Genomic DNA, 23,753 nt, shown 5'->3' with positions numbered 1-23,753 from the left:
AACACACACTCCAAACATTACAAAATACTTTGGTTGTTATTTTAGACAGAATACTGTACAAATACAGAAACAAAACGAGTCAAAGAAGGATAAAGTATTCCTGCCTCCTCGACTTGTCATGTACAGTTGTCAACTTTTTACAGCGGTAACTTATGGTAGGTCTCAGTTAGGCTTTATTCTAATGAGGCTAATGTGAAAAAAATGGCAAATTTATTATCATTTAGCTAATGATCACATTTATGTAAAAAGACAAGTGTCGATGTAACGTGACCCATAGCATCTAGCTTGCTTTGACAACTTTCTACTCTCAAACAAAACGACGGGTCGGTCTCCAAGAATAGACCAACAAGGTTTCTTCACCACCTCTGAGTCCTGGTGAGTGGATCCTCTCTTCAGGGACAGACTCCTCTGATGAACTTCTCGGTGAAAGGTCACATCACGCAAACTCTACATGTCACTGAGGAACTGCATTTTAATGTGGTTGAGAGGAAGTTGGGACACTATTTTTTGTCTTTTTTCCATCACGCACAGATGCACACACAAACGGCCTGTAACCACGGCAACCTCTGCAACAAGGCGTTTTTTGTCTTTCTGCGTGATAACAGATGACAGACTCGGATCTGATCCTAATGGAGTTTCAAGAGTCTTTTCACACTTTCATCTCTTTAAAACTCACACATGACGGGGTCAGACGGAGGTCACGTTTAAGTTCAAACGAAGTTGAAATGATTCATTAGGCAGGGCAAAGATTTAAAGGCTTATATTTGTTTATTATAGTGTTGCTTGGTTACTTATTGCATCACAAAGATGTTTCCTAAGAGAGTCTGTTTATTTACAGTCCTCATGGAAGTATCAAAGTTGACCCTGGAGCTGCTTTTCTTGGTTCCCACACAGTACTAGACGTAAATGGTGAATTGTATTGTGAAAGGGAGGGGAAGCATTGGTACCACTGAATTCATTTGTGGTGAAATTATCACCGCACAGCAGCCAAAGGCCCCACGGGACCCGACTCTATTGCTTCCCAGAGTGCAGTGCGAGACATTCCTGGGTTGAGCCACAGGCATGGACAGAGTCTTCCTTTTGAGGCAGCGGTGGTCACTGTGGCCAAAGTGCAGCTTTCTACGCCACCCAAAAAAGGGAGCAATGCTACGCCCTTTGTTATACCATTTGTTATACCTTAGACATTATCAACACTTGTCAACAGGGTCAGCTTGGTTGTTCGAATTTGGAATGTGTTTCCTTCTGTCTGTGGTACATAAAAAGCTAATATTTAATATCATTAAAGTTGATGTCTTACAAAACAATTTAAGGAGAAAAGATCCCATGTTTACTTTGACATCAGATCACATTCCCTGCATGATCCAACATTGATTAAAGACACTATTACAACAGATTAGACTGTGGTTAAATTCTTTTCTAAAGTTTTTCTTCCGGCTCATCCACAAGCTGCAACACAACTGTCGGTGTTTACAGGGCATGAAGTAATGGAGCAAATATTTAGATGCTTTAGTTAAGTGAAATTAGTTATAACACAATGTTAAAATGCTCTTTCACAAGAAAAAGTGATAAATTCATAGTGTTAATTGAGTAAATGTGCAGAAGTATGATCCTCCAAAATGTGCAAAGTAAAGGTAACCAAAGCCCCTTTAAAATGCACATACACGTGACTGTTAACTGTACTGAAGGGAAGTACTCGATTAAATGTACTTAGTAATTCCACCTGTGCGTGTGATCTCTATGTGATAAACCTGATGAACTATAATAATATTAAATGATACAGAAGGTTGGAAAAATGCACAAACCAGCAGATGCACACTGTTCAGGAAGTAACTGATAATTTTTTAGTGCAACGTTACAGCAGTTTAAAAGTATTTTGTGATGTCTGCGATTTAAAGGACAATTTTTTCAAAACAGTACATTGACTTTATTTCTTCGAAGCAGCATGCTGGTTATTTATTTGATGTCCTTAATTCTCCTTGTATGTTTCTATTGGGCTCTCAGATAGTCAAAGGTCAGAGGTGACTTGGCCTCCCTCTATCACTGCCCATAAAGTGTCTACTCCACACTCGGCGGCAGCTTGAAATAGGCCCTGCTAAAATAGAACAGGTGTAAGTCTCCTCTCTTTCTGTTTAAGAGAAGGTGAGCGTGCGTGTGTGTATATGTGTTTTTGTTACCTTTTTCTATCAACACCAACGTTGTCCGGACCAGTAGTCATGGAGACCAAAGTCTGGTCCTGATAAAGAGGAATGACCTTATTTCTGAGGTCCTGTTTAAGGTTAGAATTTAGATTAGGTTGTCCACAACGAATGGAAGTCAGTGCAAAGTCCTAACAAGGATAGATGTGCAGACTTGTGTGTGTGTGTGTGTGTGTGTGTGTGTGTGTGTGTGTGTGTGTGTGTGTGTGTGTGTGTGTGTGTGTGTGTGTGTAAATTATCTAAGTCCAGTCCGATCCAAGTTGCCTGCCTCTTCTCACCTTCTGTCATCCGATGATGACACTGTGGTCAAATCTGAATTAGAATCTAAATTACACACAAACACACACACACACAAACACACACACACAAACACACACACGCACACACACACACACACGCACACACGCACACACACACACACACACACACACACACACACACACACACACACGCACACACATGCATGCTTGTACAGCTATCTTTAACCCTAACCCTAACCTTAACCATCATAACTAAGTACCTAACCACAACCCTTGTCCGAACCTGAACCTGAACCCGAACCTAAACCTAACACTAACCTTTACCCTAACACCAAGTCTAAACCCTAAAACGTCCCTTTGAAGGGGTGTGAGAAAGCGGTGTTTCCCCTACCAGGCCACCCCCCACGCCCCTGCTGAAAGAAACAAAATATAAACGGACTCATAGAACTAGAGTTTACGTCCATGGCTATTTATTTACTTATTTACTTAATTCCTATGAATCTGTTTAATTTCAGCTATTCCATTTTTCTGTCACTGAGGGGTCGCACTAATTTCTGTCCTGGAGTGCATCCCGTCCCCCACAAGGCTGTCTGCTGAGGGGAAACACTGGAAACTAAGAATCGGCCAGAATGTCCTCACTTTGATACTTTAAAACGAAAGTTGGTCCTGTCAAAGATAGTTGTCCAAGTACACACACACACACACACACACACACACACACACACACACACACACACACACCATCTCTTTTTTGTTTTAGCTACTTGAGACTTGGAGTAGTTGATAAGACTTCAAACATGTCCCTTAATAGCTGTTTTGTTCCTCCACTTTATTCAGCCAACAGTCACACCGATGCACGCAGCTATTAATGACCTCAGCATGGAGATGGCATTTAAAGAAACGTTAAAAAAAAAAATCACAGCGAGGGTTTCCAGTAAACTGAAGGTCATTTGGCTTGACACTTGTTAGTGCTGAAAAGGCAATTAGTTCCTCTTACAGAGCTGAGAGGAAAACAGGTCAGGAGTGTATATCTTCACAAGAGTTTCTGAGAAAAGTCTCGTTGGTGTTTGGTTTTCCGTTGGCCAGGATTGGAGTTGGTCTTCTAAAGAAAGTGCAAGGCTACTTTTATCAAGTCTTTGCTTATCAAGGCGCTGCATAAAGCATGAAATTATAGGGCCAATGTTTTGTTGGGATCAACATTGGGTAAGTTGCATCTATGTGGTTGATGTTAGTTTCCAAAGATTGATGCTGACTTTCATTGTGTTTATTCCATAAAAAACAGCTATAGCTGTTGTGGGGCCATTTTAGCGCAGGGATTTTTGTCATGCATCTTGCATGAACACAATAATCAAAATGAAAAACACCTACACAATTCACTTATACAGAAGCCACTGTAACTTTAAAATATACTTTCAGTATACAGAAAAAGAATTGTTAACATTTTTGATAATCTTATCCAGATTTTGTTGTTGTTTTTTGATGGATTATTTGGTCAGTGAACAAGATTGACCTTTGGTTTCATATTTTAGACCTGCAATCACCAATCTAAAGGTTTATTCAGAGGTTTGTTGGTGTGGGTGTGTTCGCATGTCTTCAGGTGCTGGTGAGAAGATAAATATGATTGAAGAAGTCCAATTTGAAGACTGATCAGATGCACAATGGGCTCTATCTCACACCTTGCACAAAGAGGTTAGCGTTTTTCTGTCCAGCACCCATAGGTTTGTTGGTCTGAGGTGTAGTCAGGTGCATTGTTAACACATTTCTATCCTGCGGCAGAGTAAGGTTATTATGCAATTGACCAATCAAAACCTGGTCTTAAGTCAATTCACACAACGCAAGGGAATAGGAGACAGATCTCTGATTGGTTTAATTCATGTTACGCCCAAAACATCCCTATGATTAATTAACAGTCCGTAGGTGAACCATGCACCTTGTTTTGTATTAATATTTGTAAAAGTGGATTTGGACACAGTCTAAATGCACTTTAGATCCCACACTCAGATTGTTGAAATAAAGTCATACTTTTTTATACTACTATCAGAAAAGATCCCACAACTCAGCATCAACAATTTTATTTTCTGATTCTCCAATTCCAAGATAAACAGTAGAGTTTCTCCATCTATTTTACAAAGTAATATATAAAGAATGTGGAGTTACATGTGTTAGACTGGCCAGCGCAGTACAGGACATGAACAAAGAGCATATGTTGAAGTTTGTCATCCGTGTGTCATGCTTAAAATAATAATTTCTATTTGAGCACTAAAGTGAAATACAGACGTAAAACAAACAGGAGCCAAACTAAATGAAGCATAATGTCAGACCAAGAAGTTTCCACTTGAATTTGCTGATTGGCATCGCCTACTTCCTAATACTTTATTAGCTGTTTTGCTAACTGAAGAATAGTAACGTCCAATCCAGTATAACCTGATCCCACTGTTACTCTGATACACTGTTTCCTGCTGCATTTCCCTTAACTACAAACTTTGCAGTATTGTTAACTAACATTCAAATATGAGTTTAATGAGTTGAGTAAAAATATTAGTTTTCCCAGCAGAATCCTTGTTGATGCTCGGTTTCCTTCAACGCTCGTCACCATTTGCAATCGTTACTGCAGGAAACTGTGCGAGGAGCAGATGTGCAGCTCCTCCTCTGCACCGACAGCGAAGGGTGGATCATATTTTCGTCAATGCATGTTGACAGTTGCTTGTGGTGCGGCAGACCCTTGTGTTTTTGTTTACTATTCGGTCCCAGTGATTGACTCAGCTGGCAAACCCCTGGCATTTCTGGAATAACTGGGGAGAGATGGGAGACATGAGTGATGAGGAAAAAACTGCATGAGACTGAAGACAAACAGATTTCACCAGAGATCAAAATATGATAACATGATGTATTTGTTATCAATCCCTCAACCTTTTCCTATAAAAAATATCTTGACTGCTGTTTTGAGTTCTCCAATTCAATTATATTAGTTTAATTGTATATTATACAAAAAAGTTATATAAACATTGACATTTGCTATGTTATTGTGCAGAATCGAATCAGATGCGTATGTTGCTGTGGAAAAACTTCAATAGAATTTTCACTAATGATTCATAGTTGGTTCATACTTTTTCACCCCTTCACTTTCTCTCTCTCTCGATCTCTCACGTTCACCTTTTCTCTCTCCCTCCTCTCTCCGTCCTCTGAGGAGTCGGAGGAGTTAAAGGCAAAGTCCTGCGCTCGACTGTGAAGCTCTTTTGTGCACACATTCACAGGAGGAGTGACAGGGAATGTCAGAGTGGGTTTTTTTGTGCAAGCCGCTGCTCAGCACAGACAGACACTTTTCTAAAGAGTTACATGGTGAACTTGTGTCCGGCGTATCTTTCGTCTTCCCGCTGCCGCGATGCAGCTGATGTCTGTTCCTCAAGGTTTTAATAGTCGTTGAAGAGTTCAGCCGTGAAACTGTGACCAGTTTGCTTTTTATGTAACGGCGGAAAGAAAAGTTGTCACAAATTCAGCAGCTGACGTCTTTCACAACATGTGAGTAACATGCTCAGGACTGTAAATGTGGAAACTTGATTTTTACTGCTTCTAGAAGTGTATTGAATTACTCATTGACTTCAAGTTGTCTATTATCCAAATGCTTTGCCCCTTTGTGTTTTATTTGTTAATCTGCTTCAACGATGCTCAAAAGGAAAAAGAGCCTTTGAAGTTTCATCTTTTACAAATTCAGTTTTCAATCTCTGCTAAAAATAAATAAATAAAAAATAAAAAAAATCCTCTGTTTTTTAATGGGAAAGTATACTTCATCTTTATTAAAATGTGTTTTCATTCATGTAGTAGGGGTATCGCTTCTTTTGGGAAAAATGTCACTATGCTTAGTACGTTAATTGCTGTAATCTTGGATTGTGGCAACATCGTTAAAGGATGTCTAAAGGAAACACTAACACAAGGAAGCAGACTATTATCCAGGATTAAAAACTGCAGCACAGACAAACATATTAAGAAGAAAAAGCCAAAGCAAATTGTAAAAATATAACCAAATCTGTCTATTTTCAACATCTATAAGACTGTACAGACAGACTTCTTGGTTCACGTGGGTTCAATTTCATTGCAGCACTTAGTTTAAAATGGGAATAATGCCTAAGCCTATACATAACTCCTTGAACTTTACATGAAAGACCTCAGTATGTGTTTTTGAGCTGGAAGTCTTCAGGCACTGTTGCAAATTCTCGCCAAGTGTCCTTGATTTTGCTACATCGGCATATTTTCTGATGCCATAAAGTTACTGTTTATCCAGGGTCCAATAAGTATTTCCTTGTGTTGTTTTGTACTTTGTTAACACTTCCTCTGTGACCTCATACGCATTAGTCTGAGATTTATTCCAGCAGACTCCACTGATCCAACTGAAAGTCTGAGTCGACCATGGCCGCCCTTTGGGTACAGACGATTTGTCGCTACATTCTTATAGCAGGAGAGAGAGGGGCTTAAATGAGTTGAGTCAAATTTAAGTCTGTATTTGTGAGCCACAGAAATGGGTGGGGTTTGGATGGGGGGGATTTACATAATCCTGGTGGAGAAACAAGTTGATGCAACAGAATGATATCACTGCTGAGACTATGTTTGGGCGCATACGGCTGACTGAGATACTTTCCACAGACAGTGAAGTAGAGCCATTACTAATTCCAAATGAACTATAAATTCCTGTCACGTCTCAGTCTTTAGATACTCTCGGTACAATAAAGTATCTTTTAAACACTATCCTAACCCTAAATATAATTTTTTGTGTGAATTCAATCATGTTTAAATATTAACAAGAAATTGATATGTAAAATTAATCTGGTGAGGAATATTATCTTAATTGATCCAGGGAAAGCAACTTCCAATAAAGTGGAAGTGGCAAAAACTGCAGTTCCACAAATGGCCTCTTGAGGCTAGCTCCAAAAGTGAGGTAATACCGACCCAGTTGATCCTCAGACTAAAATGCAAAATTTTTGCAGCAGAAATAAACATGTTTACAACTCGTTCATGACACCTGTAGAGGGGTTAATTTTTTATGTAACTCACACGTTAAAATTGTATTAGGCCTCATAGTTATGCATAATTAAGGGCGGGGCTCTTTTAAAGACAAGTGGGTGCCATCACAGTTGGCTAGCTTCCTGCAAACTAGGCTTCATTCGGCTCAGTTTACCTATGCACCACCTCTTTGCCCATTTTTGGATGAGCAGAATGTAGCGTCACCGAGGCTACATCCCTTTTTTTAAATTTACAGTCTATGAGTAGAACTGTTGATCCAGAGTCAGCCTTTTGCTAATGGGCCCTTCAGCAGGGGTACATACTTGCTCACATTGCGGCCCAAACTTCCAGCGGGTTGTATTCTCCTTCCATCTATTCTACAGATGTTGTCATGGTGGCCAGATCGTTCCAGATGAGTTGTTTCATGATTAAATGAAAATGAGATTAACATGTTCCTGTATCTGGATGGCAGCTGTTCACTTTTTGTGATATCAGCTGGCCTGAACATTCTTGCATCTGGCACTTCTCAGGGACTCAGGAATGTGATTTGGTTGAAACACAAGACAGGTTGTTGTATTTCTCCAAGAAGATGCAGAGGTGAAACGTCTGGTCCTTTGTGTTGGCAACAGGCTTCCATGCTATCAGTCGCTTAGTCTGGTCTGAGACTTTGGGCGGATTAGGCTGCTTTGACTCCAAACTTTGCACAGCTTCGATTGCATAACAGCCAAGACAGAAAAAAATAAAGGACTGGTCTTGTAGTAAAGACTGCATTGGACCCCAAAGAATGAATAAGTGCCTTGTGTTGTGGTGTTCCTGTTTGGACCCTGGTTGTGGGGGCACAGTGACAGGGGCTTTTGTGAGGCGACAGTCAGAGGATAATAGTTATTTAACACATCCATATGAAGCGTTCTACAATGTATTGTTTGCATTGGCCTTGAGAGCTGAAGTACTACAGTGTGAGGAGTGTACAGATCTTTGCAGGACATGGCTAATCCAGAGAGACGGAGAGACAATGGCGGTTATCGGCAGTCCATAATGTGTGGGAATGAATGAGCGCTCTGTTACCTACTTATGGATGCAGCTTTGCTCCAGCTGTTGGCCAGACACACTCATTCCTTCTCTCTCTGTTTCTCCAGCCATCTTTACACAGCTGATCTGGCAAAAAGTACCACAGAAGAGCCAGGACGTAATTAATCATGAGCACTTTCCACAGGCCACTCTCACAAGACCCCGTCTTTATCCATCTTTTAGCCGGTATTGATGTCTTTGCACTGTTGAAGAAGGACACACACAAATCCCTTGGCAAACAGCATTATTTCCTTGTGGATGGTATTTAAAAAAAAAAAATTTTAATAAGGCATTTCTAAGCCATAAATTTGATAAGCCTGACTCTAGTAGACATCCGTTGGCTCCCACTGTCTCCCGTTGAGGGCCAAATGTCTATAAACACCTTGGTCACCGGTGTTGGAACGCCTCTTTCACATTGAATTTGGGTTTGACGAGGAACTTCTGCTTTAACTTGGTCTCCCCAAACTATTTAAATGAACTGAAAGCAGGGACCAAGAGTTTCATTTTCTTTACTGGGTGTCCTATTTATTGTGTTACTGGCCCAGGGCATCCTTCTGCACGGGTCACTTAGCTCACTGAATAGACCCCTTCAGAGCCAAGAGGTGGAAAGACACAGGAGATGAATTTCACGAGGAGAAAAGGGATAACTGTTTTTGCATGAACTCAAACACTTTTATGTTGGTTCCAACGCAAATACTGGCCTCCTCTCCCTCTTTATTATCTTCACTTCACAGGAAACCTTGCTGGGAGAAGCAGAGTAAGGCTCGTCATTACTCTGCCAGTGACATCAAGGAACCTCCATTTTTCTCTATTAAGCAACAGTTCAGGATTTCTTGGGTGCTGATGGTCCAAAGTCACTACCTAAAATTCCAACCTGTGATAGCGGTACCGGTCGTTTATTTATGTGTTCCTACCAACACAAAGCCAGAAATGGAGCGAGCCGGTAAGGGGTCACGCCCTCGTCACTGGACCAAAGACATCTACTGGTTGTTTAGGACAGTTGCATGGATGGGAAGAGAAGGTGATAACTTCTAGAGTGTAATACCACCTTGGTCATCTTTTGGTTCTTGCTGGCAGGTGATACAATGTACCGGCCAAACTGGACTGAAAGTGAATTTACGGAAGAAATTGTGGATGTAAGCCACAGAAACACCACCTAATAAAGGCCAGAGAATCTCCTTTTCTCCTGTTTGGTACAACAGAGGGCTTTTATATTCAGGTATTCTGCTCTTTCTCTTCCTCTCTCTCCGTCTCACATTTTGGAAAGTAAAAAGTAACAGCAATCGTTCGGTATAGTATATATTACCGTAATCAGAGTTTTTGTTAGCTGAAGATTCTCAAAGGGTTCTTGACAGTTTAACCCGCCATAGAATTGTATCGATGCAGCTCTAATACCAGGAAGTATCTGGTTCCGGAGCGGGACCGGTTTGCATCCAAAACATTTACCGAGATGTTGATTAGAACAAGAGCTGACGAGAGTTGCTTTTAGGAGGATCTGCATAAACTATCAGAGCTTCAGGCCAAACGATGTGGTTCTGTCTTTGTGGTCTTTCCAAACCATAGCTAGCAAGATTCGGTCCATCAGCATGTCTCCTCACCTCTAGAATGAGATTGCTGCAGCCAGCTCATCAGACGCTCTCCTCATTTGGCCCTTCAAATTTTCCTTTTGCAGCCGTGCCGCTAACGACCGTTGATGACTTTTCCTGAGACACAGCCTCATCCAGAGTGAAACATAATGCTCTGCATAGATGAACTGTTGGGCTGATTTATAGTGCATGGTGTGTGTAGCTTATGGCGATGTTTCTGTGTTTATTTTTAGTCACATTTTTGCTCGATATCGGTACTACGTTTGACCAATGGTGGCTACAGGTTACTTGCGACAGGTTGTTAGGTATTTTGCAGTGATATGAGGGATGTTATTTGATGCTACTTGAGTTGATGTTCATTTCTAAGGCATTTTTTGGAACTACAGATAATACTACAAATAGCCAGGGCAGAGTTGGCCAGTTTTGAGGAGATTGAAGGTAATCAATATCCTTTTCCTGCCTGTTCCAAACAACCGTCTATTACCTTGTCCTTTCTTTTCGCTGTCCTAAGAGGTCTGCACTCACACATATTGATTCACAGTAAACTTTGATGTATATTTAATGAGCTGCAGAGCAAGTGTTCATTAAACTAGAAAGAGTTCCTGTACTTACATTTGACTAAGCCTTTTGGGGATACGAATGTCGGCATTAGCTAAATTGTATTTAAACGTAGTTACCTCACATAAGTAAGCCACCAACATGACGAGGACTACAATACTTTTTTTTATCAGGTCTGCTTCATTAGTCCTTGGCTGACTCTTTCATCAGTCTTCACAAGCCAAATGAATCCCATTCAGAACATGTAATAGCGTTCTCGTGTAGATCATTTACGAGGCCACGGTCTTACTTTAATACGGTTCCTTGAGCCCTGATGTACAGTAAAGGCACGCTTTGTTGTCAAATCAATAGTTCACTCATTAACTTTTACCAAATATGGCACCAGTGCTATACTTACATACAGTTACACCATCATGTACAGCTACTGAGGCTGTTTATTCTCTTGGGCTTCTTACATGTAAACACACTTGGAACTTTATTCTCGTCCAGCTATTAGCGTTTGGAGCTTTGAGACCTTCAGGGACATTCTCAGAAAGTGTTTCGTCATTGCATTTTGTTAATGCCAGAAGACATTAACTCCCCCCCACCCCCGCCCCCTCCACCCCCTCTCCCATCTATCTATTGCTACCAGGGTCAGAGCTCAAAGTTCGGAGATGAAGAGGTCACTTGCACCAACTGGCCCACAGAACCTCAAAATATCTGACAGCACCTTAACATGTCAAGTTCTGCAGAGCTATATTCATCCATGTTTCTGTTCACATGCAAGATCTTTATCTGTGACGGTTGTTTATTTTTTTTATTTTTTTGTCCCTGGATGTAGCGATGCGACCGATGGGTCGTTCCAGACTCGCCAGACATTTCTTCACTCTCTCCTGCAGTTGTATAATTAGTTGGGGCTACGAGGTCGGGACTGCAGACGTGATCCTCTCAGTAATGTGCTTGGGATCACAGAGCAACTATTTACCTCCTAGGGAGTGTGTAAAAACACACTGACACAGACACACACAGTGTAGGATATCACACATGCACATGCCCGTTCTTATCACTTGAAGGAAAGCTGTCAAAGGTTATTTGTAGAGGCTTATGTGGGTTCATTTCAACCCAATGAAAACAGCAGCAGACATCGCACCACACACGGAAGCGTCTTCAACATAAATAGTCCGCCTCGCCTAAAAAAGTAGCACAAGTTTAAAGTGACAGATTGAGTTTCCTGTAGTACAAATGGGGATTCTGCCGATTGGTCACGTCGTCTCTTTAAGTGAAGACATGAGCTAGTTAGAGGTCCTGACTAAACTTAGGCTTTTAATTCGATCTGAGAGTGGGATCACAGCACAGCTGGAACCATCGTAGTCATTACCATCATCATCATCATCACTGAGATAATAGAGTGGGAGGCCAGGGAAAGGAAATGGGGCAAGAAAGAAAGGAATAAAAACAAGGGACTTGGTTCGACAATCATGTTACTTGTATTGAATTTTCAAAGTCAGATGTTTACTATCTGTCAGAATGATTTATGTGGTTGTTGTTATTTTTCTGAATTGTGTTAAGGAATGGAAATGGCTTGGTGATAATCTCCCCAACAGACTGAGGAGCTTCCAAACGGTGGTGAAAGGGTTGGGTTTTGTCAATACGCCATCTTTCCATCCCAACAACTAACGTTAAGCATCTACATCACCGTTTATCTTTAGGAAAATAAGCTTCTTTCTTTCTTTCTTTCTTTCTTTCTTTCTTTCTTTCTTTCTTTCTTTCTTTCTTTCTTATATTCAAAACAAAACCAATCAGCAGCCGCTCCATGTATTATTCTTTTTTTTTTCTCAATAAGCTTTTCTGTTTTTCCATCTGACTGCAGCAGGGTGGAGTTTTCTCCCTGCTTTCTAGCTTGTTAAATCACTGTTGTTGGACAAAATGGCTCTTTCCATTACATGAATGGTTTTTGACACCAGCGGGTAAAAGGACGTGCATCTGTGTGCATGGAAAGAGATTATTTCTATGAATGTTAGTGGATGTATATTAGTTCAGTTTATAACATAACTGGTAAGTGTTATAATTAATGAACAAAGGGTCTTTTTAGTAAAGTATACAAACCCTATGGTTCATAAAAAGATGTACATTAAGAACTAGGTGTGTGTGTGTGTGTGTGTGTGTGTGAGTGTGAGAGGGAGAGAGAGAGACAGTGAGAGAGAGAGAGAGAGTGAGAGAGTTTCCAACCTCATCGGACTGATGTCATTCTATCAAACCCAGAATTCAGCGGCCTATTACCCCCCACCCCCACCCCCACCTCTCACATGCACCGTCAAACAGGCCGTTGTGATAGACCTCCCACATACACACACACAGCAGGGGCAGCCTTTAGTGTAGTGCGAGCCACTGAGCAGCCAGCAACAGCAGCAGCAGCAGCTCTCCGGCCAGACAGCAAGCTATTCAGGAGAGGGAGGAGGAGAAGGACCAGTAGCCAAAACCAACTCCCCCAACTCCTGCTGTAATCCTTCATGTCCCACCCCGGGGGCTCCTCTGCAGGACTTTTCCCAGCTTAGTTTTGGGGCTGTACTGTCGTCCAGCGCTCACACAGGTAGGGGAACCTCCTCCTGTGGAGGTGTTTCTGATGTTTCCTTTGACAGGACTAATTTGCGGTAGCTTGTTGAAGTGTTGTAGTTCAGGCAGTGAGGATGTGAGATCAGCTCTGCTTGTGTGACTGATCGTCCGAACTGTGGGAGTAAAATTTGTCTGCAGGGCAGGTGATTATAAAGGTACTGAAATGGAGAAAGTGAGGAGGGCTCTTCTTTCACGACTTATGCCTATGTTTATCAGCATGGCTGCATTAAAAGTAAAAGTGTGTGTGTGTGTGTGTGTGTGTGTGTGTGTGTGTGTGTGTGTGTGTGTGCGCTCCTGTCAGTGGAAATGCATGCACTGCTTGATCCTCACTTGATACTTTCGCAGTTTCGTGAGATATATAAATATGTAATGATGACTTGATTTGGACCTCCTGTCTTACCGGCTAACCTTTTGGGGGAGTCAACATTTGGTGGAGAATTGACAATAACAACAAACAAAACTCTGGATACCTGCTTTGTCATTGGACTGTATTGACGAAGATAATTATAGTTGACTAGCTTACTGAACTTTGGGTATACACTGAAGATACATCGTCCAAATGGTATGTGATTCTACAACGGGCCATTATCTGACTAGATCTGCTAGAAGCCTCCATCGCCTCTTTTTCCTGCATGTGGCCCACAAATGCACCAAAGCAAACTCACTAACATATTCGTAGTAAACATCCGCTGTGATTTTCTGTGACCAAGAACCACCAGATTTGTTTCCACCAGCAGCTTGACAGTACAGCCGCCATTCCCTTGGCAAGTTGCCCCAGGCCAGCGAAGGAGACCTTGCAGTACCCAGCTCGTGTACGCCCACTAAGCTCTGTTACAGAGCCTCGTATTCACTGGAGCCGAGATGGAGATATCTATAAGTTACAGAGACACAGACAGCTTCTTTGTGCGGCTCCTTTCCCAGCTGTAGAATCTGATTTAGTTATCAGGATGCACCTCATCATGAGGTTATGAGGTTTCTTGGGAACTATAATGGACAGGAGGTGTCTGACAAGGTATTGTTTGACTCTTTACTCTCCTGAAGTATGTATAACTACACAAAATGTTACTAAATGGTGTAAAGCGTGTGGCGTAGTTGTGATTTTTTTACTTGAAGAATGAACTCACAATTTGGTTGCCTTTGATTATATGAGAAGGTTGATAAATCAGTCTGCGTCGATGCACCGTGTTGGCTGGACGAGAGAGGAAAAACGTTCTTGTAAGCTGGTGTGTATGTACATGTGTGTTTGAACCTTTTCAGTTTGACTTTCAGTGTGTTGTGTTTTGCTTCGGGTTTCATTGGCCAGGAAAAGCCTCCAGGCCTTCCTTACAGTGAGGCAGATTTTCCAGTGATGACTAACTTCTTCTGATTGGGGCACCCTACTTCCTCTTCACTAGCCTTGGTTGTAGCTTTATGTGAATGCACAGTATACATGCATTTATGTTCATCTACGATACAGCCTTCCATGTGGGTTCATGAGCGAGCAACTTGGCAGATTAAGTCTGCGATGTTGATTAATCCTTTGTTTTTTTTCCCCCCTGTTGTGAGGGTCAATAGCAAATAAAACTGACAACTGTTTGATCTTTTGATGTGTCAGGATGTTTCTGGTGGTACAGATTATTGCAGTTGGTTTGAGAAAGGGCAAAGCAGGGCTCCTGTGATTTCATCGTTTTTTTCCACAGTGCATGCCACAGACTCTGCTCATTTCCTGAAGCTGGTAGAATAGGTGGACATGAGCCAGTGTTTAATTTAACTGCAGCTGCTTTGGCCATGCCCACACAATCTCCTGATACCCATACTTCTCTCTAATAGTTCCTCACACATCGTAATGTCTTGATGAATCCCATGTGCTTTATATTTAGAAGAATACACATTTATGTCCGTATTGGCCAAGTTAGTGTCTAAAAATAGTTGAGCAACTGAAAATTACAGGGTTGGGGAAAACTAAGTCATTGTTGAGTGTCCTATTAAGCATAATCTGATTCTAATGAGACTTTGTCATACTTGTTTGTTTCAGAAGTTATCCATACCCAAGGACCACTGGACGGCAGCCTCTACGCCAAAGTTCGCAAAAAGGACTGTGTTGAAGGAACAGTGACATCGAACGGCCTTCCACCCACCGCTGTTGACCACGCTCTACCTGCGGTCGACCATGCCTTGTCAGTGAGTAGCGACTCAGGAAACTCCACTGCCTCCATCAAAACTGACCGAACTGATGAAGCGACGGCAGCCCCTCAGGCTTCCACAGTGAGCCAGACGCATATTGCCGTGGGACAGGAGTTACCCTCAGTCCATAACCACGCCCCGCCTGTCCAACAACCAATCAGTCCCCAAGAGAAAAAGGAGCTGGAGCAACTGCTGAGTGGCTTGGAGGGGCCCATGCACCGACAGGCCTACCTGTCCACCCCAACATCCACTGTTGGAGGAATGCTCCATCTGGTGCCCGCCCAGATCCATGTTAATGGGCACGGTAGCATTGATCGTGAAACCGACATTTTAGATGATGAGCTTCCTACCAGTCAGGAAGGCAACAGTGTGGACAGTCTTGGGACATTCTCCTCGACAGATGGCCGGGCTACACCAGCTGATCTCTACTACCAGTCGGAGCCACTTATCAATGGCCAGGACCATGTGCCATACCTGGAGCGCAGCATCCCAGAAAAGCTTCTCGAAACCGTCCAACCTCACGTTGGAAGACCTGACAAACCTGTCACCTTGACCCAAAGTGATTCAATGGCATCCTCTGGTAATTACATGGCTACCCAAAATGGTAGTCTGTACCGCTCGCAGTCATTTGGTGCAGATCCAAAGTCTATGCCGCAAGCTCCCGCCCGCACCACTAGTAGCAGGGATGCCGTACAACGTGGTCTCAATGTTTGGCAGCAGTTTGGTGTACCCGAGGAGCCGATGACTGAAGGTCTTACTTTTAGTCCACCTTCTTCTGCAGTGGCGATGCCCAGCCACCACAGCCTGCCACAGTTCCCTCATCGCCAGAGCGCCTCCCAGCAAGAGATTGAGCAATCTATAGAAACCCTTAATCTCCTCATGTTGGACCTGGAACCGGGCCGTTCACAGCTGACAAAGTCCCAAAGTGCTCCATTGAGGGAAAACAGTGTTGTAGTGACAACCCAGCCATCCTTCTCTCAGAACCAAACCAGGCCCTCCTACCAGACCGATGCTGCCATTCACTCCCACTTTGCTGGCCACATGTCCAGCCTGAGCAACCAGTCGTCACCAGGTCAAATGTCAGTTGACGCCGCACCTGTCCACGGATCTCTGGGTTACACTTCTGAGACACCTGGATCCAGCATTTCCTCACAAGTTTCCCACGCTGTAAGTGGCCACCTTCAGCTCAAGCCCACCAACACCTACCCACCAACCACGCTGTCCCAGTCTGCCGAGGTCTCTGAGCCGCAGAGAAGTCCCGGTGCTGTCTCACCGTCACCCCAGCCAAGAGACAGTGAGCCTGATGAAGTATTCAACGTTGAAGGTCTGGTGGCCCAAAGAGTGGCAGGTAAAATCTTATATTAATTTATTTCATGCTGACACTATGCTACATTTGTGACTGAAAATCTAAGGATGAAAACTTTATTTATTATTATTTTTTAGCTGTTATGCAGCCGCTTGTTGCATCTTCAAAAGGTATCTATGTGCTGAGAGATTTTTATAGTCTGCCTGGAATGATTAAAATGTTTTCCGGGGGCAAATCAACCATAAAATCATTCGATCATTTGGGACATAAAGCTGTGGAATTCTCATGTTATACTATATACATTCTGTGCAGCCCATTTCTACAGGAAAGACCTTTTTGGCTTTCAAGAGTTGACTCTTTTCAGTCCATCCTCTGTCAATAGAACTGTGACTTCTGATTGTGGCCTTCCACAATAACTTCTCCCAAGAAACACCTTCCCATTGTTATGTTTGAGTCATTACTTTCACACACAGCCTCCTGCCTTTTGTGGCAGTAAATGCAGGACAGAATTTGTGCTAAACAGTGAAGTTGATGCCATCAGCCATGCACTGTATACACAGCTCTCCTGGAAAACACTGCTCTTTATTTCCTGAATGTTACTTCATCAGTCCCCATCACTCAAACAGGAAGTGTCGTCTTCAGTCCGGCAGGTTGACTATCCCTAGATAAGCTCATCAGACATCCTGCGGAGCATCAAGAGATGGAACAAAGTCAACATGAAGCAGGGCGATAGCTGAACCCTCAGATAACAAACGCCAGAAAGAGGTTTTCTAGAATCAACAGTGTGCTTAAATTGATTTTACTGCCATTTAAATGTACAAGGGCCGATGTCCAAACTTTAGAAACAGGAATAAGGATATGTTATATGTCTAGAAAGTTGCTGTTACCTTTTGTTCTCCTGTTCCTTTCAGAGGGCAGACTTCATCCTCTATCTGCTTGTTTTCCTTTTAGTTTTGTCTTCATCACTCTCCTCTCTTTCATCATTCATCTGTTTACCCAGAGTACTCGGCTCGTGTCCAAAGTGTCATCCCCAGCATGACCTCTCCTCAGTCTGAGCACCGCCGTTCTTACTCCCTCTCGGGTTGGTTCTCCCATCCTGTCTGAAGGAACTCTTAAAAGGAAAAAGGAGAAGTCCTTTTTTTTCCCAAGTGTTTCTTCAGTCCAAGTTCAAGTCTGTATCTGCTTTGCCTTTGAGTGCGGGGGGCTTTTGGTTTGCATTTAATGATTTCTCTTTTCTTGTTTAATAATTGACCGCCCATCTGCAGCTGCTCATTTTTGTCTGTTTCACTTCCTCCTTTAAAACATAACACATCATCATCAAACTAACCACTGAATCCTCTCTTCGTATGTACTCACCCTTTATTTGTGTTTGTTCTGAGTTCCAGTTTCCTTCCACAAGGTTAGGGAATTACCCCAACTGTGGCGTAGAAAAAAAACAAACTCAAATGGATAATGTTAAAGTTTCACAAGAACGAGACAGGGGGAGGCACAAAGGAGGCTCTGTCCCTTGCCAGGAGAGTGCATGTCACAAGATCCGTTTTTGCCAAACTTGGGGGAACAATACAGAGGCCAGGATACACTGGCCTCATTCAAGGCTGTTTTTTATTTTTTTACTTGCACTATTTTCAAGATTTTACAAAAGCCAGACAAAAGACACCAAATGTAAGAGAAAAACCACAGTCCTAGTTGGAAACATCACTAAAGGCCGTGTGTGTCCGCTGAGAGCCGCTGACCGCAATGCAGACAGGATTGTTCTGAGTGAAGGGGCAGTCTGGCCTCTTTACCACAGACAACAGTATCGCTTACAGTGATGCAACCATTGACTGTATGTAAAAAGTGGACGTAGCTTCCAGATCTGAAAAATGAGGCCGATGTGGAAGTGCTTTAAGTTGCAATACCACCGGGTGCCACTAGAGGTTGGCTCCAAAATAGCCCTCAGCTCCATAGACTTATATTCAACTAGTCTCATAAAATTCTCAGTCAATAAAATTTCTCCACGAGCTATCTTGTTTTTTTTAGCTAAAGTTGCTCCTTATTAGTTTTCTGGCAGTCCATCTGCAAATAATCCCGTCATTAATTAAAAAATAAGCTTAAAAAAACTATTTTTGGCGGCTTCTATGTTTGATTGACAGGTCTGTGGTGCAGTCAGGTTACAACTATCAGTTGGTGGGACGTAGTATCGCCGGGTTTCCAATTAGATCGACTCAGATCCACCGCTCGCTCCCCCCCAGCTCGTCCAAATATGGTAACGTCTGGCTCCAAACCGCTCTGAACCAGCAAGATGGCGCCGGCCAAATTCCGAACTCAAGGCTTCATAACGGCCGTTCACAAACCAACGGTGACGTTACTGATGGTTGTCGTTTGGATGCAACACTACGTTAAATGTTGATGTTGGAGTTGTACAGTTCTAATGAGATCATATCTGCAGTTACCATGACATTTACATACAACAAGTAGTATTCACAACAATACAGCAGATTATAAAGACAAAATTAAGTTCTCATATTGACCTAAACTGACTTTTGCAGGAATGCAGTCTCCTTTTTTACCTTAAATGACCTCTCTCCGTTGCAGGTGTATCCACATGGAAACTGTGGTTTCTCTTCTTTAAAAAGAAAAGAAAAAAAATAGGAAAAACCCACAGGATCACCTATCAAGTTTATGTTTTTGGAATCAGCGCCGTGCTTATTCCACATGATAGCTGGATTTTAAATGGCCGAGAAATGAGAGAGGAGAGAAAAAAAAATGTTAGTCCGAGGGATTACCAGCCGTCCCAGCTGAAAACCATTAGCCGTCGCCAGGGCAATAGCATAGTGTTTGATAGTGCGCTGCTTTAGAGCAGTGTATTGTGGGTAACATCTGGTTCTCAGTTCTCAGGTCCGCTGCAATACTGGGTGTGTTTCTATTTTTTTTAATTTTTTTTTTTGGGGGGGTAAACTGCATGCTTTTCAAAGCTGTCAGAACCAAAAGTTTCTGGCCAATGTGAAGCTATTTAAGGCTAAAGATAAATCAGCCATCCCAACAGATGGCATGAATGGCACCTTTTTTTTTTTACCATTGATTCCTGTCTGTCATTTAAAAACAAAGCATGAAATATTGACATAAGTAAAGATGCCGATAGAAAACACAGACGTTTGGAAAATTTCTTTGGATTTCTGGAGCGAACTCCCAGAAAACCTTTTTAACACCTTTAGATGTATTTTCTTGTGTGGAAATTGCAGCTAACTTCATTCATAAATAATAATTTACACAGCTGCTATCACTATTTTTTCTGCACAGATATTTGGCCAGGTATTTGCTCCCTCACGTCAAAGTGAAGCTGAGTGAGAAGCAGATCAATATTTGACTACCGTTTCCACACTCACGCCAGCTGGGTGTGTCTATATGTTCTGTTTCCATGTGCAGAGACATTTGCCAGCATTAAGAGGACAAAAACATTTTTAAGGTCACTGGGTGTGTGTGTGTTTTTTTTTGTTTCCCTCTGAGATCACTCCACCTGGCCAAGACATTTTCTCAAGTAGGTGTGAAAGAGGAAATACTTAAAAGTCATAAATTTACTTTAAAATAAGACAACCTGCACAAACGCTCTGATAAACGAACATATTATTCATCAGACCGTTTCAGGCGCATAATAGGAAACATCGAGAAAGCCACAATTTGAAAAACCTCGGGGTAAACTGCCTCCCCACCACAGAATCCTCCATCCCCAATATGTTTCCCTCTTAAACCTATTGTACTTTCCCTTCTTTCTCCCATTAACCTTCATCTTGTTCCAAAGCACCAGGGCAGCCAGTGCTAGTCTTTCACTCTAGCTTTGTTGCCTCGGCCAACATTTCATGCTTTGCTGCCTCAACCCGCCACTCAATGGCATTGTATATTAGCTTATAAAAAGAACCCTCTTAACTCCAATCCTGTTTGTTTTATGCTGCTAGCTTTCTCTCTCCGGCTCCCTCGGTTCAAACCAGATTAACGAAAATCAGCTTACTGACTGCTTTGAGGTTCAGCCAGAACCGGCCACACGGACGCATTGCGTTAAGTTTGCAATTATGTATCAGAAAGTCTTGATAATAAAGTTGCACGGATGGAGCGCAAGTGACTTTGTGTGCCACATTTGAAAGTTTTTAACATGTACAACAGTTTGTGTGTTTTGTGTTTTTGGGAATATCAATCATGGTGTTGGTTTTTTAAGGAATTTGAGGAGTTTTGTTTAATTCTTGTGATTTATCGGCTTCAGTTTGAAGAGCAGCTAATCTTCTATTAACCTTGTTGGTGTGCATGTTAAATTTAAAAGTTGAAAAGCCTCCTGCGAATGCTTTGCCATGTTTGATTGTCTGCAAAATGCACACAGTGGACCGAACAGTGAGTGTTCAAAACCATTAACACCTGGTAACGGTGATGGAGGCGCTGCAGCGAAGCTGGGAAACAGAGCAGCACTCGCTGAATTGTAACACACACTCATACGTCATTTTAGGTGTCCAGGCCCGTGTGATGACATTGGACGAGCTTGCGACTCTTCCCCGCCGTCGCATCACCAGTGAGGGCCAGCCGAACGGTCCGGATGACAGTCTGTCTCCTGATGTCCCCATCCGCTCCCCCGTTCGGTGCGTTTCTCCAGAGTTCGTCAACGCCATAGCGATGAACCCAGGAGGACGGCCCAAAGAGGTAGAAAACGTACATTTTGGATTGTGTTTTTACTCTTTTTTTCCCCACCACGATGATATGATTTTGTTTGTTTGCTCATCTTATTTATTCCCCACTTCAGAGAAATATGCACAGCTACCGGGAGGCCTTTGAGGAAATGGAGGGAGGCACCATCAGTCCGACACCCACAGTTGGTGGTGAGGCGTTTCCCCAAACCCCTGCCTTCCCCATCTCGCCACAAACCCCTTACTTCAACCTGTGTAAGTCCCCCCCTCTGGCTGACAGAGGACTCTGTGGAGCTCAGGCATAATTACATGTTCACGACTTTAAATGATTTCTATCTCGACTGAAGGTTCTATTTAACAGAAAAAGTATTCTTATTCCTTCAAATTAAATGTGTATCCTCGTGCAAAATAACAAGTTTATCCAAAGAAGTAATATTTTTGTCTTATCTAAAGTTACTGTGCAAAAGTCGACTTCATTAAGGGCAATTTATGGGCCAGATGCAAAAACAGGGCACGGTGAACACATAATAATGGATATTGGTTGAGTCCATAGGCAATTCTTTTATTCATTTTGTTAATCTAATGGTCAGCCTCTTCGAGAATTAAACTTGGTAAAAACCTAACCTGTAAAGTTCAAGTCAAAACATGTGTGCGCAATTAAGGATTGTCAGAGTTGGCCCAAATTATACACGTTACCGTTTCCCCACGTGTTCGGTCATTTTGAGGCTGCACATAGATGCGTCCTTTCAAATATCGTCAGACAGCTGTTCAGCCTGTCTTTACGGCTTATTGTGTAACAAAGATCTCAAGATTTATTTTGTTGAATTGAAGAGAAGCCTACAGACTTTAATGTTCCAGAGAAAATGGAAAATAATAATGCCGCTTCACATTGAGGCTAAATGTGCCCTTTTGGTTTATCACTTCAATAGAGAATGAGAATGAACAAAGAATACATTTCAAAAAGAGAAAACGAAAATCTAAAGAACTTTTAGCCGGTGCAAAAAGTAAACACAGTTTTACTGTTGCAGATTATTCGAAAGGAAAAGCAACATTTACATTCATTTACACAGCTGTGGGAGTGAAAATGAGGCTTATAAATCTTCTACCATAGATTCATAAAACAGAAGCAGGTGTACATGCAGCTTTATGAATCTACAGTAAAAAGAATACCTATGCATGTGTATGTCTTTTTGCATTCAGGCAGTTTTTAGTGGTAAATCTAGACATATTTCAGGCTCCAGGTGTTTCTGGTGGTGAAAGTGATTTAAAAAAAATAAAATGTTTTTGTAGTTTAAAATTCACACATAAACAGTTTTACATGTCCGAATTGCTGGACAAGCAGTCATAATATTTTACAATATCTCTGCTGGTATAACTTACATTTAGTCATAAATGACAATTGTCATTTGAGTTATAACTTTACTCAGTATTTTTAAACTTGTCGAAACTAAAGACCGAAGAAATGAAATGAAACATGATATTGATACAAGGAAAAAATTTAATGTTAAAGTTTACAGACACTTTGCAGGAACTTTATCTTGACTCATGATAGTTTTTCTCTTTATGTACTTTTGTAAAAAAAAAAATATTTTCAATAAGTCCAAAGAACAGAAAAGGTATTGACAAATCAACACCCAAATGACACACAGTTAGACACAAATATACACACAACCCATCCCCCCCTCTCAGCCACTCGCATATGAAAACAAGACTCATGTATTAGGTAACATGTTCTTTGCCAACTCTACCAGTTACCTCATCCTTGCCTATCTCCCTCTGGGCCCACCCATAAAAGTTAGTCATAAAAACACACACTGTATTTTTAACATCCGCATCACGACATTAAAATCCCTCCTTCCTCTCAAAGTGGGAACACAGCGTACGCAGTCAGACTGGGCAGAACACGGTCTGTTATAAACAAGGAAAAATTAAAGGAAACGTTTGAGAAATATGAAGGATAAAAATTGGTGCATTAAATATAAAATTGTAAGAAAAAAAGGGTTGTTTTTTGAGGTCTTACTGGTCCACAAAACCTTTTTTTTTTAAGCTGAGCACAAACTGTAGTGTCACCAGTTAACTGAGAACAGTTTTGCAAATACTTGCAAAACTTGTGCATGGTTGGCTAATTGATCAGTGCACGTGACACCAGATTTATTTACCATACTGTCTTCTGAGTAGTATGCCCCCAGATCACGTGTCCACTTAGCCGCCCCCACCTCCCCCCCTCCCCCACAAACAACACAACCCACGATTAAAGGTGGGGCGTCCAGGTTTCAGGTACAAAGAATTGATTGGGATTCTTTGGTAAGTGGAGGATGCACGGCTCTCTACCGGAGTTCCACTGTCCCACAACGTCAGCCATATTGACCCCTGACCCCACCCCA

General features: G+C 42.1%; 1 protein-coding gene across 16 annotated transcripts in view; it reads left to right on the top strand.

Annotated features, from left to right (window-relative positions):
* Positions 1 to 23,753, top strand: part of tns1b (tensin 1b) — a 171,834-nt gene that overhangs the window by 134,697 nt on the left and 13,384 nt on the right. For 9 of the 16 annotated variants that reach the window (XM_069154858.1, XM_069154859.1, XM_069154856.1 and 6 more), the window contains 4 exons: positions 15,269 to 16,765; positions 17,724 to 17,804; positions 21,195 to 21,385; positions 21,486 to 21,624. In XM_069154858.1, coding sequence (XP_069010959.1) covers positions 15,269 to 16,765; positions 17,724 to 17,804; positions 21,195 to 21,385; positions 21,486 to 21,624 — 1,908 coding nt within the window. The remainder of the gene's footprint in view (positions 1 to 15,268; positions 16,766 to 17,723; positions 17,805 to 21,194; positions 21,386 to 21,485; positions 21,625 to 23,753) is intronic. The other 7 variants (XM_069154866.1, XM_069154871.1, XM_069154869.1 and 4 more) reach the window with 3 other exon arrangements.

Source organism: Embiotoca jacksoni, unplaced genomic scaffold, assembly GCF_022577435.1.
Source record: "Embiotoca jacksoni isolate LCO1_2020_lvr unplaced genomic scaffold, fEmbJac1.0.p SCAF_2, whole genome shotgun sequence".
Lineage (NCBI taxonomy): Eukaryota > Metazoa > Chordata > Actinopteri > Embiotocidae > Embiotoca > Embiotoca jacksoni.
This window is presented reverse-complemented; position numbering and strand designations above follow the sequence as displayed.